At 52.1% G+C, this 15,264-nt stretch overlaps 2 protein-coding genes across 3 annotated transcripts in view; one reads left to right on the top strand and one right to left on the bottom strand.

The window, feature by feature from the left end:
• LOC134400091 (transitional endoplasmic reticulum ATPase) overlaps window positions 1–2,055 on the top strand; it is a 63,333-nt gene extending 61,278 nt beyond the window's left edge. For both annotated transcript variants that reach the window (XM_063128361.1, XM_063128363.1), the window contains 3 exons: window positions 109–264; window positions 401–555; window positions 1,602–2,055. In XM_063128361.1, the coding sequence (XP_062984431.1) occupies window positions 109–264; window positions 401–555; window positions 1,602–1,707 (417 nt within the window). In that variant the 3' untranslated portion in view covers window positions 1,708–2,055. The remainder of the gene's footprint in view (window positions 1–108; window positions 265–400; window positions 556–1,601) is intronic.
• A 5,666-nt stretch (window positions 2,056–7,721) lies between these two features.
• Window positions 7,722–13,696, bottom strand: LOC134400476 (protein huluwa-like). The gene is made up of 3 exons (XM_063128808.1): window positions 13,274–13,696; window positions 11,327–11,543; window positions 7,722–7,963 (listed from the first exon to the last, which is right to left on the bottom strand). The coding sequence occupies exons 1-3, from the start codon at window positions 13,694–13,696 to the stop codon at window positions 7,791–7,793; spliced, it is 813 nt and encodes a 270-aa protein (XP_062984878.1). The 3' UTR covers window positions 7,722–7,790.
• Window positions 13,697–15,264: the final 1,568 nt, after the last annotated feature.

Raw genomic sequence — 15,264 nt, 5'->3', positions numbered from 1 at the left:
ACTGTTGTCTTGGGGCCGGCTGACTGACTGTGGCCGCTGCGGGGGCAGGATTGGTGCTCTTGGCTGGGTGGGGATATGTGTCCAACGGGGCTCCCCTTGTTTCCTCAGGATGTGGACCTGGAGTTCCTGGCAAAAATGACCAACGGCTTCTCGGGAGCTGATCTCACGGAGATTTGCCAGCGGGCCTGCAAGCTGGCCATCCGTGAGTCTATTGAGAGCGAGATCCGGCGGGAGCGAGAGAGGCAGACGAACCCTTCTGCCATGGTGAGCGCTGGTGGCAGGGACCGGGCAGGCGGCTGGCTGGCTGGCTGGTGGGGGTGCGATGTCTGTGGGATTTGTGCTGCGTGGCCGGTGGCTGCAGCCTGCGCCTTGAGCTGACGGTTGTGACTTGCTGGTTTAGGAAGTTGAGGAGGATGACCCAGTGCCCGAGATCCGGCGCGATCACTTTGAGGAAGCCATGCGCTTTGCCCGCCGTTCAGTCAGCGATAACGACATCCGCAAATACGAGATGTTCGCACAGACCCTACAGCAGAGCCGAGGCTTCGGCAGCTTCAGGTAACCAGATAGCTCGGCAGGAAGCGGGCGGCCTCTTTCCCTGCAGCCCTTTCCAGCATCCGGGCTTTTGTTTCTGTTGCTGAGCTGCGCAGCCTCAGCGTTGAACCACTTGAGCTTCTGTGTCTCACAGAGCAGCTTTTCTTACTGAACATGAATGCCGCGCCTGCTGCCTGGCACTTGCTGTTGAGGGGGAAACTCCGAGTAGGGCTTCCTTGGAGAGCTTGCAGTCCACGTTCAGTGGGATGGCGGGGGAGGAGATGGGCAGGAAGTGGGGTACAGCTGCCTGGGCCTTGTGCGATGGACAGAGGGCCGGACTAGATGGGTCCAGCATCAGGGCTCCTCTTGGGACCTTCCAGCAATCACAGTCACGACTGTCCTGCCGGTGCTCTACTTCAGTCTGTTTGTCTATTCTTTGCCTTTTCCCAACCTGGTCTTTGCCGGGTCAAACAGAAAAGATGTATGCATTTTAAGCCACGGGTTGTCATCTATTTGAGAATCCATGACTTAAAATCCAAATGTTAGCAAAATGGGGTGACTTTCGTGCAAATACAAGTTACGTGGCGTCCCGAATTTGGTGAGAATGCCCACTCTGCTTCTGGGCCTCTGTCCTGTAGGTGCTCCAACCAGGGCTTTTTCTAGCACCTACCCTGAGACGTTCCTTGGGGCTTCTTGCCTTCATAACAGAGTGAGAGGCCTGCATGGAAATGAGTGGCGGGCTTGGCCTCTTCTCCCCCCACCCCCATCTTCTCTCCTAAAATGGGGTGAGAAATGTGGGGGGTGGGCAGGCTTAGGGCCTGCCTGAACTGTGAGGGGCTCCGTTTGGGGGAAGGGCCTCCTCCCTCACGCATGCCTGCTGCATGCACATGGCCTGCAGCAGGGGTGGGAACCTGCAGCCCTCCAGCTCCTATCAATCCAAGCAAGGGATTATGGGAGCTGTACTCTGTCACCCTTTGGAGATCCCCCACCCATGGCCAACCGTCTAGTCCTCTTCGTGTTCGTTGCTGGGTGCTTAATGATCGCTCTTCTCTCCGGGCTGCCCTTTGCAGATTCCCATCAGGTAACCAGGGTGGCGCTGGACCCAGCCAGGGCACCGGAGGCAGCGGTGGTGGAAATGTTTACAGCGAAGACAACGATGACGATCTCTATGGTTAAAGTGCTGCCAGAGTGGACCAAACTCCAGAACAGGCCATGTTGTACAGGGCAATTCCAATGGTCAGTGGACTCCTGGCTTCTTCATTCCTTGGTCAGACCCATGTAGCTGCGTGTCGGGCTCTGTAAGCTGGAGTCTGCTGTAAATGCAAGGCAGTTGGTTGGCTGGTTGGCTGGTTTGGTTGGGAGGCAGGTGGGCAGTTAATGAGGAGGGGAGCTGACTATACTTCTGGGAAATCTCTGTTCTAGTTTTACGGCAGAATCAGCAGCTTTAGCAACGGGTACAACAATAGCCTGTAAAACAAAAAAAATTAAAACCCCACAAAAATAAAAAAAATCCCATAACTTCAAGTTGGCTCCCGCCTTCCTGTGTTCCCGCTAAGTCCACTTTTCACCGGTGATGGTTCCGCCTGGCCTTGGACACCTCTACCCTCCGGTATGCCGAGGCTTTTGTGCTTTTCCCTGGATGTTGTGCAGGGTCCCCAGGGATTCCGTCACTAGAAAAAATGAAATGTCTCTTTTGAAAAGGTGTTTTCAGCTGAAAGAGCGCTCGTGTGAGAGGGAGGTGGTGCTCTGGGACCACAAGAAAAGGAGGGGGCCTATTTCAAGGGAACACACTCGGGGGGTCAGAAGCGCCCTGTGCGACAACAGCTCATGCTTTCTTCTTGGGGTCATTTTTTAATTTTTCCTCTACTTCGCATTTATACAGCATTTTAAACTGTTCAAAGCATTTGCGTTTATTAGCTCATGTTGCTGTCGGGGCACCATGAGGATAATGCCTCGCCTAAGGCTATCAAGTAATCTCGTGACAGGTGAGATTTGAACCTGGGGAATCCTAGTTCACAACTCTTAGCTGCTATGCTAGCAATCAGTTCACTAAAACAATTGCCATTTTGCTTTTGAGAGGCCTGGTTTTCTGGGGTATAATCATCGGGGCCGAATGTCTGGTTCCGTTCTGCTGGACGCCCCACCAGCAAGTGCAGCTTGAACAACCGACTTCAGTTAACTTTCCTAACGCTTTCCTATGACTGATTTGAGGCATGATTCACTAAGACCACCTGTGTAGAAATTAAATTTGTTCTGGGAGTGCTTGAATAGGAGAAGCTCCCAGTGGCGTGTACCCTCCAAAGCTTAGAATCACAAGACAAAAGGGCCGGGTGTGACTACATGAGCCGAGCAATCTACACACACAAAAGCCCTTTTGAATGATGGAAAACTTAGAAAAGGACACAACTTCATGGAACACGGTTCTGCAGCAGGAGCCGCTTGCAATTAATAAGCTGCTGGGCCTGCCCTCTTATTATCTTGTAGTTTACGTCCCTCTTTTTGTGTTCACCCTTTTCCTCATTCAGTGGCTGAATTCCACCCCCAGACCAATTATTATAATTTCAGCAACTCTGTTTGCTGTAGTCTTCTAGGAATATGGCTGTGTGTTTTTGTTTGTGTTTATAATACTTCTTTCTCTGAAAGGGTAGAGCTTCCATGACTTTTCCTTGTGCTTCTGTGGCAGCACAACAAGCTAGAGCTATAGTTGAGGTGGACGGACACACACACACACACGGACACACACACGGACACACCCTCTCACCCACCATAAATATGCATCAGCATGCCATGGGTGGGAGTGAGGAGTAAGAAGCATGAGCCAAAGTGCTACATTCAGAGCTAGAGCTGGTGGTGTGGACCTGGGCAGCAGGTTGGAAGGGCGCCTCTTTTCTAGGAAGCGCTGATTCTTCTTCATCACGGGAGTCAGTTCATCAGTATACAAAGGCTGCCATTTTGATTCTCGTTTACACTCTAAAACTGGTTCAGTAGCTGAATCACTCTGAGCTAGTTCAGATTACATTTCACACAGGTTAACGTGGGCCTGAAAAGAACGAACGGGAGCAGAAATACCTGTTGGGCCTCCCTTTTGGCTGAAAATGAGCGCAGATAAGATGTTTTCTCCCTTGTGCAACTATGATATGGTGTCATCAATGTAGTTGGCAGGTAGTGGATTTAGGACTGGCAAAAGAGAGCACTTCACACACGGCCCGTGGAGGCTGCGGCTGGTTAAATGGGGGGCCAGAATCTCTAAGGCTGAACTCTAGATGTTAAAAAATGAAAGACTTGTCAGGCCTTGTCCTTCAAGATCATTTGCTATCGGCAGAGGCAGCATTCCTCTGGCCAAAACAGCAAAAGGCTGTCCTTGGGAGCGTCCGGAGAACGCTGCCTGGCCTCAATTGGGAACGAGATTTTGACAGACCTTGCTCTTATCCTGCACAGCAGTTCTGGTACTCATTAGCGATGAGGTTAGTTGTTATCAGGAAGCAAGACGTTCAGGAACCTTGGGCAAAACGAACAGCTGTGGCTTCATCAGTGATCAAGCCAGATATTTGAATAATACGCCCTGATGGCCATCAATCAGTTGGATAGAAAACTTCAGTAATTCTGAGCTGTTACCCCGGTTTAGACTTTCTCTGATCTCCTGTGACAGAAGCTGTTAGTACTTATGGGTCCAAATACATGCAGGAGCAGTGAATGGCCACTCCCAGAACTCTGTCGCTTTTGAGTAAATGTAGTCTTGTTCACCTGCTGCTCACTATTTAGGAAATTCTGGTTCATGAAAAAGCAACCATTTTTTCCCCAAATTATGAAGGCATTTAGGATTTGGGCTCCAGTAAGTTCCTCTTCGTCTTTCACATAATGATGCAACTGCACTTTTAAACTGCTCCAGAACGAAGTTACACGTAATCAAATGCACTTGCCAAGTACCTCAAATAAGTTTTCAGTTAATGACTTCTGACCGATCAAGTCGAACAGGCCTCACGAAGCATTTTGTGAGAAAGGTGCTACAATTGAAAAAGGCTCTGCTCCTGCCTGCAACCAGGGTGGGGGTGGGGAGATATTTGGAGCAAAGCAGAAGACCCACACCGACATGTTGGAGATGGGAAATGAGGGAACCCCAGCCTTGTGACTGAGGCAGTAAATGTAGACTCGAGAGGATTTGTACAAGGAAGGAGCTTTTTACAAAACAAAACAAAAGCGCGCTTGGGTGGGTGTCCTACCTTTTCTGTGGTTGTGCAAACACAATCTCCAACATAGAAATGCCCCATGGTATGTGCCCTACAAAATTTGATGACCAGGTGCAGGGTTTTACCATGCAAATAACTTGCGGGGTTAACTTCAAAAGACTGCTGGAGCAACTTCTGCTGTGCCTTTCTTTATTACATTTCTATACCACCCCATACCTGAAGCTCTCTTCAACATCCCATCCAAAATCACTGATTGAAGAACACAACTGTCAGTAAAAAAAACGCCCCTATACACACACACTTTCCCTACTGACACTTCCTGCAATTTTCCTTTTATGTAGAGCTTGCATGTGGGTGGTTCAAAGTTGTATCAGTTTGGGGCTTATTGCAAAACTCAAACCATCCTCCAAAACGGGTCTGAACAGCCTGCTTTGCTTCGGAGGTGGTCCGAATCTTGCTTTGGGTCAGGATTCTTCCAGAGCAGCTGTACAGTGCGAATAACTCCTGGCTGCCCTTCTTACCCTGTGTATGAAAGCACCAGGTCCCCATTCCCCACTCCTGCTGACTGTTTTGGGACAGTTTTTGTGCCATTCACGATCTCAGCGGCAGGCAGCTTGTGGCCTTCCAGATGTTTTGGTCTACAACTCCTCTATGATCCACTCCCAGAACTCAGTGGTACCTTCTCAAACTGGGGGGAAGTAATGAGCGGGGTACCACAGGGCTCAGTCCTGGTACTCTTCAACATTTTTATTACTGACGTGGGTGAAGAGGTGCAGGGAATACTTATCAAATTTGCAGATGACACAAAGTTGGGTGGGATAGCTAATACCCTGGAAGACAGAAACAAACTTCAAAGTGATCTTGATAGGCTGAAGCACTGGGCTGAAAACAGAATGAAATTTAATAGGGATAAATGTCAAGTTCTACACATAGGAACAAGAAACCAAATGCAGTTACAAGATGGGGGATATTTGGCTCAGCAATACTACACACAAGAAGGATCTCGGAATTGTTGTAGATCACAAGCTGAATAGGAGCCAACAGTGCAATGTAGCTGCAAAAAAAAGCTAATGCTATTTTGGGCTGCATTAATAGAAGTATAGCTTCCAAATCGCGTGAGGTCCTGGTTCCTCTCTATTCAGCCCTGGTTAGGCCTCATCTAGAGTATTCTGCCCAGTTCTTGGGCACCACAATTGAAGAAGGATGCAGACAAACTGGAACGTGTTCAGAGGAGGGCAACAAGGATGATCAGGGGTCTGGAAACAAAGCCCAATGAGGAGAGACTGAAAGAACTGGGCATGTTTAGCCTGGAGAAGAGAAGACTGAGGGGAGACAGGATAGCACTCTTCAAAGACTTGAAAGGTTGTCACCCAGAGGAGGGCCAGGATCTCTTCTCAATCATCCCAGAGTGCAGGACATGGAATAATGGGCTCAAGTTAAAGGAAGGGGGTTGGACTCGATGGCCTTGTAGGCCCCTTCCAACTCTGCTATTCTATGATTCTATGAAGCCAGATTCCAGCTGGACATCGGGGAAAACTTCCTGTTAGAGCAGTACGACAATGGAACCAATTACCTAGGGAGATCATGGGCTCTCCCACCCTAGAGGCCTTCAAGCAGCAGCTAGACAACCATCTGTCAGGGGTGCTTTAAGGTGGATTCCTGCACTGAGCAGGGGAAACCTTGTCAAGGCAAGCATCCTTTCCTGTTAAGTTCCAGACTGTCGCTAGGTTTTCTTGCTGCATGTTTGGCTACTACAACGTATGACGATATCCTACAATTAGCATGATTCCTTGGAAAAACAAGCATCCTTTAAAGAAGGATAGGTTGTAATTTCCATGTAGCACTTTTTGGTAGAGAGATCGTCCTTCACATCAACTGCAATTCATCCTTCCAACCTTGTGAGAGATAGTTGATCTTTATGGTAGAGTATTTAGAGTGAATCAAAACCATCACGCTGTAGTGCTCAGGTGCATCTCACAGTAATCATCTACTCTAGGCCATCTATGGGAAGCAAGGGTATTGGGTAAACTCAGCCCTTAAGAAAATGAACCGTACAGCAAGAGAGGCTGAATGCAGCCCCTGTAAGTATAATGCACTTGTTGGTGTCTTCACTTAATTTGCACTAGAAGTTGTGCTTCTCATCCTGGATCGGGTAGAGAACGACACTCCAGCCAGGGAGCTCCTGCTTGTGAAATTTCACCAAGAACAAGCTTTCATTTTTTGCAGATTTCCAGAGTACCAGACTCCTCGACTATAGCCTCACACAGGCCTCCTGGTTGATGAGTTCTGTGCCTGTTGTTAGAGGCCCCCATAGTTCACAGTTCTGTTTCTCAGAAGGCCAACCCCTGAGCCTATTCTCTGCCATGCTTCTGATAACGCTCTGGGGCTCTTATGACCCCGCTCACACACATTCATTAAAAGCAGCCGAGCCAAGGGTAAAAGCTCCAGTGTCTTTAATAAATACAACTTCATAGAACATAAATCAAACATAACATGATACATTGAGGCTTATTCCCCACAGAAGTTCCACCCACATTTACACAGAGCTGTGCAGGTTGTGCAAAGATGAGCAAGTCCAACTGCTGATATGAGGACTATCTGTGCTTTTCAAGATGAGATCCTTCCTCGGACGTTACTACCAAGGCCATTTGAGAATTTCTGCCACCCGCGTCCTGCTCAGGTGGACATGCCCAGTGAAATGTAGCTTCTCTCTCATCCTGTGAACAGTCTCCACGTCAGTGCAAGTGCCCATTTGCTTTGGCTGGTTGTGTGGAGGGATTGTAGTTGCTGGGGTGAGGCTGGATGTGTGTGTTGGTGCACAGAAATCAAAAGTTTGAGGACAAACGTAAATTAAGAGTGCTTCACGGCATGTGAAAAACTCATTCCAAGTTAGACATTCTACAGATACAGCAATTTTCTTTTAATAGTCCGGGCTCAGGACCGCAGATGAGTACACCATAACTAAAATTGACTATTGAGATAAAATGCACCTGCAAGCCCTCCCTCCCCATGAGAAGGACCGAATCCTCTTGGCAGCTCTCATACCCCACTGCCCACCTTTGCCACCTTGTGCTATAGCCAGTACTGCTTGCTACAGATGTGAGGCAGCTGATGGTGGAGCTGAGCCTTCCTCTTGTAGCTTGGGTCATAATAGTCCCACTCAAACCTCTCTGAATGCTGGCGACACAACAGGGGTGTGTTTGGGCTTCCTTCGCTATCCGAGGACAAAACCCTCACGGAGACGCCTGCAAGACACAAGTGGCACGGGAGAGAAGAGGAGAGAACGTGGTTACCAGCCAAACAGGCCTGCCGTCCTACATGCCAACAGCAAAGCGTATTCTCCATGTAGCTCCCTGGGTCGGCAAATTAGCACCGTCCACACCTGAGGGAGGCAACAGCAGGCTTCGGTGACCCCCATTTGCAAAAGTGCAAGAAAACTTCAGGGAAAACCTTCAGGGAGAGGAAACAGTCAAACAAGGACTGCTCATGTTCAGTGAGCGTGGAATGGTGGCGGAGAACGGAAGGGAGTGTCCTGGAAACAAGCATGGCTGGAGAGATGGCATCCTGAATGGCAGCACTCCATGCTGCAACATAGTGTTGCAGACCCCACTTCCCCCCTTGGTTGGCAATCTTGGCTGTAGAGTGACTATCAGTTTGGAAGCAAAAGACACCACCCAAAAATAAGGTTAGAGCCTCTGGCCCTCTTGGTGCTGGATGACAAATCCCATCATCACCCACCTTTGCCCATAGTAGCTCTGGAGTTGGAGTCCAAGCACATTGGGAGGACTTCAGCTACCCCATCCCTGGAAATGAACTGGAAGTTTGGCCAACTCCATGGATTGGTTAATTAAGTCCATGGCTGAGGGCAGGTTGAAGGTAGCAGCTGATGGGGGAGTGGCAAAAGGGTGTGGAGCCCCCTTCTCCCCTTGTGGAATCCCCCCTCCCCTTGGAGGCCCAACTGGTGCCGACATGGGCTTCATTTCAGCACCAAGTTGAAACATGGCTTTTTATCAAAGCCTCCAAGGGCTAAATTCTCTATGGTTACACATAGTTTTAATTGATTTTAACTGTTTTATTGCTTTAAAAAAATTCTACAGGTTTTAATTCGTTAACAAGTTAATACATTTTTAGCTGTGTAAATTGTTAATGCTTATATTGTTCTGATTTTATCTGTACAATGTACATTATCCCAGTGATAATAGGACAGGATACAAATGTTTTAATAAATAAAATTAAATAATAAATGGGAAATGGAGCACAAAAGAGGGAATTGGCTAAATAGTGCCCTTGATCACTCTAGGGATGGGGCAGAGGTGGGCCATGAGATTTTAAAAAATCTCCCTGGGCTGGACCTCCACCTCCACCAGCTCTATAGCAATAAAACGTTCAGATTTAGTGTTGGTATCCTGTGGCCATCCCAAGCTATTTCAACAAAGGTGAAGGTCCCAGGAGGGAGGGAGAAGAGGGAGAGCGACTTAATGATCTTCAATTGTGCTATAAGGCTCCTGTTCTAGGGTGGGGAGACCTTGCAACATTTTGTTGTACGTGCTCTAGCTAGCTAGCTAGCTGATGGGGCGGGTGGGCGATATGACTCCATAGCAAAAGGAATGGAAGCCCTCTGAATTGCTAGAACAAGCCAGAAAAATGACCTGGCGTTAAGCAGTTATCAAAAACATGCCACTACTTGCACAGGTACGTAAGACCAGTTTGGGGCTCCCAGAGCTTAGGGTTTCTTCAGTGCGTTGAAGAAGAGCAATAAGGCGAAGAGTTGGAACCCAACAACCTCGCTAGGAGGGAAGGGTTGGGGTTAAATAAACTGGGCATGTTTTGTATGGAAAAGAAATGGCTGGAGAGAAGGGGCAGCGCTCAGTCCGCGGGAGGATATGGCCCTTGGTCCCCCAGATGCAAGGCCTTGCCCACAGTCAGGCTCTCCGGTACATGCAAACACCCCCCCCATTCACACGTAAAGCCACGGACTCCAGCCCAGGGTGTGCTGCACTTGGGCAACAGAGACTTCTCAGACCAGAACGCCGAGCCACAAGTGACATGACATAGGAATGAAACGGCTCCACATCTTGTCACTTGGGGCCAAGGAGAAAACTCCTTCCTGAGCTCAAATATGGTGATATTTAGACCCCGTGGGAAGGAAAAGCCAAATCTCTCCAAAAGGATGGTTTTAATCTAGTTTTTAAAACAGGATGCAAGCCCTCTTTGCACAGCACCCTGTGCCTCACTGGGGCTATCCATGAGAACCCTCCACCCCAGGGGAGGGCACAAAAATCTCAGGGACAATTTGAGTGGGATGCAGGGGGGCCGGGTGGGGTGGAGGAACAGCGTGATAAAACTTGCCTCTGCCCAACAAGCCTCCTCCTCAAATATGGGAAAGACCACGAGAAAGGTTGCAGGAAAATGTGCTGCTCTTTCCCCCCCCCCCCCAAGGAAAGGAAAGAAAAATCAAAACTTTTCAAGAACATGATTTAAATCATAGCCCAGCGACAGAATAAGTGTTATACAGGAGGTGGTGTGGAATCTCCGCCTCCTGAGGGGCTGAAACCACGCTGCTGCCAGCGCGTTCAAGGGCACTTGCAGAACTGAGGTGGTTTTAAATGGGCGGCTGAAGGCAAGAGAAGCCCCTGCTCATATATTCCCACTGGGAGCAGACAATGAAGGCTGACAGACATCTAGTTGTTCCCACTTCTCCAAGGGAGCAGTCAAGAATTGCCAAGGGAGGGACACCCCCCCACACACACACAACTCCCTGGTCCGTATACTCCATTGTTGCTGAACTACAAGTTCAATCGCAGCTTTTAAAGCTCAACTAAAAACTTTTCTTTTTCCTAAAGCTTTTAAAACTTGATGTTGTGTGGACTTTATACTGTTAGTTTTACCCTACCCTGTGCCTGCTTACCCTACCCTGTGCCTGTTGGCATTCTCTTCCCCTTCTTATTGTTTTACTATGATTTTATTAGATTGTAAGCCTATGCGGCAGGGCCTTGCTATTTACTGTTTTACTCTGTACAGCACCATGTACACTGATGGTGCTATATAAATAAATAATAATAATAATAATATAATAATAACACCTCTTGTAGCAAGAGGTTTTGCCCTCTTTCTTGCCTTAGCCTAATTCACCTTGGTGTTGTTCAAACCCATTGCTTCTTGGCTGCTCTCACTGGAAAGGGGGAACAACTTGTTAGCCTAGAAAAATACCTTCTGGGGCGACACCAGATTCTCACAGGATCTGCCTCCTTGACCCCTGAGCACCGTTATAGCCCTGCCCTCAGGTTCCTTTCCAGCTCAACAGCCCTCCTTGATGAACGAAAGGACTTGGAACTGAACATAGTAGAGCAACTGTCCCCAGCCTGGTGCCCTCTAGAAGTGTCAGACTACAACTCCCATAATCCCCCCCAGCCAGCTGGGGACACTGGGAGTTGTAGTCCAACACATTCACATTGTAATTCATTACAATCACATAGGCCAGGGGGATTATGGGAGTTGTAGTCCCAAACCATCAGGAGGGCACCAGAGTAGGAAAGGCTACAGCACCCACACCAGGCCGCTTCTGTCGCGAGCGGCTCCGCTCCCATCACATACAGGCAGCCACTCACCTGCACTGACTCCGAAGTCCGAGTCCAGGCCCGGCCCTTGAGAGGTGGTGAAGTTGGCCGAGCTGAGCTGGGCCCTCTGGTCCTCCCTCAGGGGGATGCTGCTTCCGTACTCAAAAGACACGGAGTGCAAGCGGGGCACGGAGGCTGACCGGCCACATCTACGGAGCTTGTTCTGGGTGCTGGTGAGGCAGCTGCTCAACGCGCCATCTGGGACGCCCTGCAGAACAAAGGAATCGGTCCCAAGGGGTCATCCACGGAGATGCTTTCCCACCGAGCCACCATTTTGGAACACACAGAGGCCCGTGGACTCCACAGCGCGTCCGCTCACTTCTAGGAAGGAGAAGCCACGCGCATGCACCTCCACCTGAGATTGGGGTGTGGGTGGGTGCCACCTTAACCCTCCTCGTTCGCCTTCCCTGGGCTCTAGCCAGGGTTGCCCCTGTCCAACCTTGTCATGGTGTGACTCTTCTTGAGACTTTAGCCCTCCTCAGGACGTCTCTCTCAAGGGGCAGTTGGTTGCAGTGGTCCCTTCTCCCAGGCTATTCATTTGCGGAGAGGCGGAAATTCCCACAGCCATACAGCGGGCTGTAGCCCAAGGCGCCTCCCCGCTATCAGGGTAGGCCACGTGGTCTCCATGGGCTCCGGACACGGTCCTTGGTGCCCGTCAAGGTGCCCTCGTCCTCCCATTTGGCTTTGGCTTTGGCTTTGGCTCTGAATTACGTTTTCTTACTGGCAGCAGCCATTTCTGTGAAATAAGTTTCTGTTGGTGCTGGAAACTGGGTTCAAAGGAGCTGAGTGCACTGGGGCTCAGCCCCCACCGCTGCTTTGCAGAGCCTTTGGAGCCGGCCTCTTGTCCTCGCATGGCAGCCATTCCTCAGTGGCATCTGTGACAGGTCCTCAAACCACCAAAGGTGCCCACAGCCCCCAAAGGCTGCCAACCCCTGAGCTAGAACCCCTTCCCCAACTTGCTGCCCTCCAGATGTGCTGGACTGCAATGCTCATCATTCCCAGTGAGCAAGGCCATTGGCACCGCTCTAGATATCTGTTGGGATGGCGGTGGTCCGCTCAGTGCACGGGGGCAGGAGGAGGAACACCGCATGCACGCGGAGAGCAGCCGGGCTTCATTGTCACTGCTGCCAACCCTGGTGAAAGACTTCAGATAGTTTGGCTGTTAATGTATTCCATGACTCAGTGTAAGCGCACAAGCGGCAGCAGCCCTGACGAAAGGGGCCATTGAGGCTCTCGAAGGCAGGCAGCACTTTCAAGGTGGGACTTAGCCTGGCACCGAGATCCTTGGGGCAGAACCCTTCTTCCAAGGCCACCGGGGTGGGGCCAGGGCTGTCCTTCATGTGGCCCTTTATCCCCCTCCCTTTGAAGCCTGGCCGGAGCAGGGCGTGTGTTGGGTGACCCTATGGAAAAGAGGACAGGGCTCCTGTCTCTTTAGCAGTTGTATGGAACAGGGAATCTCAGCAGGCGTCCTTTGCATACACGCAGCACCCGGTGATGAAATTCCCTCTGCATCACAACAGTTAGGGCTACACTAGAGTGACATCATACAAAAGAGGGCAGGGCTCCTGCAGCTTTCACTGTTGTGATGAAGCGGGAATTTCACCAGGCGCTGCAGGCACATCAATGGCACCTGCTGACATCCCCTTGTCTATACAACTGTTAAAGAGACAGGAGTCCTGACTGGGTCGCCCTCAGCCTGCGTCCCTCAAGGTGACAGGCCCCTTGCACGGAGAAGGGACTCTCCCCCCCGCCCGCGCCCGCGCCCGCCTCAGCCTCCTTCGAGTTTCTCTCCCTGCCTGCTACTCACAGGCGGCCCTGCTTCTCTCCTCGCGAGTAACCACAAGCACTGCACTGGGCCGCACCTGCCTTGCGGGGAGGAGGCAGGGAAGAGCAGACTCCCCCCCGCGAAACTGTCCCCCCCCCCGGCCAATTACTCACAGCGCTTCCTGAGGTGGTGGCAGGCGAGTTGGGGGGCGCCAAGGTGGGCAGTCGGCTGAGGAGCCCGGAGGAGGGCCCGCCCGCGCCGGGCTTGGGCCGGGCCCTGGGCGGCGGCGGCGCCGGGCTGCAGCAGGGGCGCTTGGGCCGGGCCCCGGGCCCCCTGGCGCCGGACGAGCCCGCGGGGCGCCCCGGCGGCGGGAGCGGCTTGCCCGCGAGCCCGGCCGCAGCCCCGCCCGGGACCACCTGGGAGAGCGCGGGGGAAGCCGGGCCCACCCGGCGGCAGCTGGGCCTGCAGCGCAGCACGAGCAGGCAGGTCAGCAGCACGAGCAGCAGCAGGCAGGGCGCCAGCAGGCCCAGCAGCAGCTGCAGCGTGCGCTGCACGGCCTGCACCTGGCCCGCCACGCCCGGCGGCAGCGGCTCCATCCCGCCGCACCAGCAGCACTGCTGCCCCGCGGGCGCCTGAGGGCGGCTTAAGCGCGGGCAGCTGGGGGGGGGGGGGGGAATCAGCTGCAAAGCGGGCCGCGGCGAAGGCGAAAGCGGCTGCTAAAGGGACGGCAGGCGGGCGGGAGAGGCCGGGCTTTCTCCCCTGGAGAGCGGGGACTGGGCTGGGGGCTACACCCGTGGGGGAAGAGCGCGGGCAGCGGCCACCGAGGCTCCGCTAAGAGGGCCGGCCGGCCGGGCAGGCAGGCAGACCTCAGGCTCGTGGGATCTCTGCCTGCTTGGGGTTCCTTGGCTGGAGCCCTGAGATCCGCCGCTGCAGCTGCTGTAAAAGGCACGCAGGTGGAGGGAAAAGCAGCCCGAGCCCAGGAACGGGTCGCCCCCTCCCACCCCAGAATCATAGGGCGCTCCCCCCCAAGTGCCCCCCCCAACCCGGGTCTGGTCATTTCAGGAGCTCCATTGAGGATGGAGGGGAGCCGTTCTGCCACTGCGATGGTTCAGCAGGCAGGAGCCCCAAATCCCTGCCTACGGCACATCCAGCCCACCCCTCCCCTCCAGCAATCCTCTGCATCCCAGCCGGGGGTGGGGGTGGGGGTGGGATCGGCCTCCCCTTCCCCCAAGGGAGCGCTTCTGGCTTGCGAGCCTCCCTGCGCGCAGCAGGGGGCGCCCCCTCGTTGCGCAGGAGCTCTGCGGGGTGGAGGCCTCCGGTCCCAGGCGGGGTGGGGGCTTCGGCCGTGCACCCCTGGACCCTGTTCTGCCCGAGCCTCTGTGTGAACCCCAAACACCGCAGCCCGTAGTTCTTCCAGGCCACAGCTCAGTGGCGGAGAGGATCCCGGCATCTCCAGGTAGAGCTCGGAAAGAATCGCGCTTGAAACCCTGGAAAATCAGCGGCTGCTGCCAGTCCGAGTTGACAATACTGGGCTAGGCGGACCCAGGCTCTGCTTCAGAGTAAGGCCGTTCCGATGGGCCTGCGATGTGCTCCTCTGGCTTGAGCAGCAGGGGGCGCTTGTTTGCTCGAACCGCAGTTTGAGGAGGGAGAAGTTTTCCTAAAGACGTTGCTGGGGGAAGCACCGGGCCCAGTTCATCCATGACACCCCCCCCCCACACACACACACGGGAAAAGGGTCCTGTACAGCCAACTATCTGCCACCACGTCCCTGGTCTCGCCTTTGCCACCTGCTTCCCGGGGGGGGGGGGTGCTCCAATGCTCTCTGCATGCCCCCTCCCACTTTTTCATTCCCTTAGCAACTGGTGCAAACATGAGAACATGGCAACACGTATGCTTTAAGGTGGATTCCTGCAATTTATTTATTTATTTATTTATTACATAGCCGAAGCTCTCTGGGCGTTTCACAAAAGTTAAAACCATAATAAAACAACCAACATGTTAAAAGCACAAATACAAAATACAGTATAAAAAGCACAACCAGGATAAAACCACGCAACAAAATTGATATAAGATTAAAACACAGAGTTAGAACAGTAAAATTTAAATTTAAGTTAAAATTAAGTGTTAAAATGCTGAGAGAATAAAAAGGCCTTCAGCTGGCGAC

The sequence above is a fragment of the Elgaria multicarinata genome, chromosome 6 (genome assembly GCF_023053635.1).
Source record: "Elgaria multicarinata webbii isolate HBS135686 ecotype San Diego chromosome 6, rElgMul1.1.pri, whole genome shotgun sequence".
In the NCBI taxonomy this organism is placed as follows: domain Eukaryota; kingdom Metazoa; phylum Chordata; class Lepidosauria; order Squamata; family Anguidae; genus Elgaria; species Elgaria multicarinata.
Note: the sequence above shows the minus strand (reverse complement) of the source record. Positions and strands in the feature narration are given on the sequence as shown.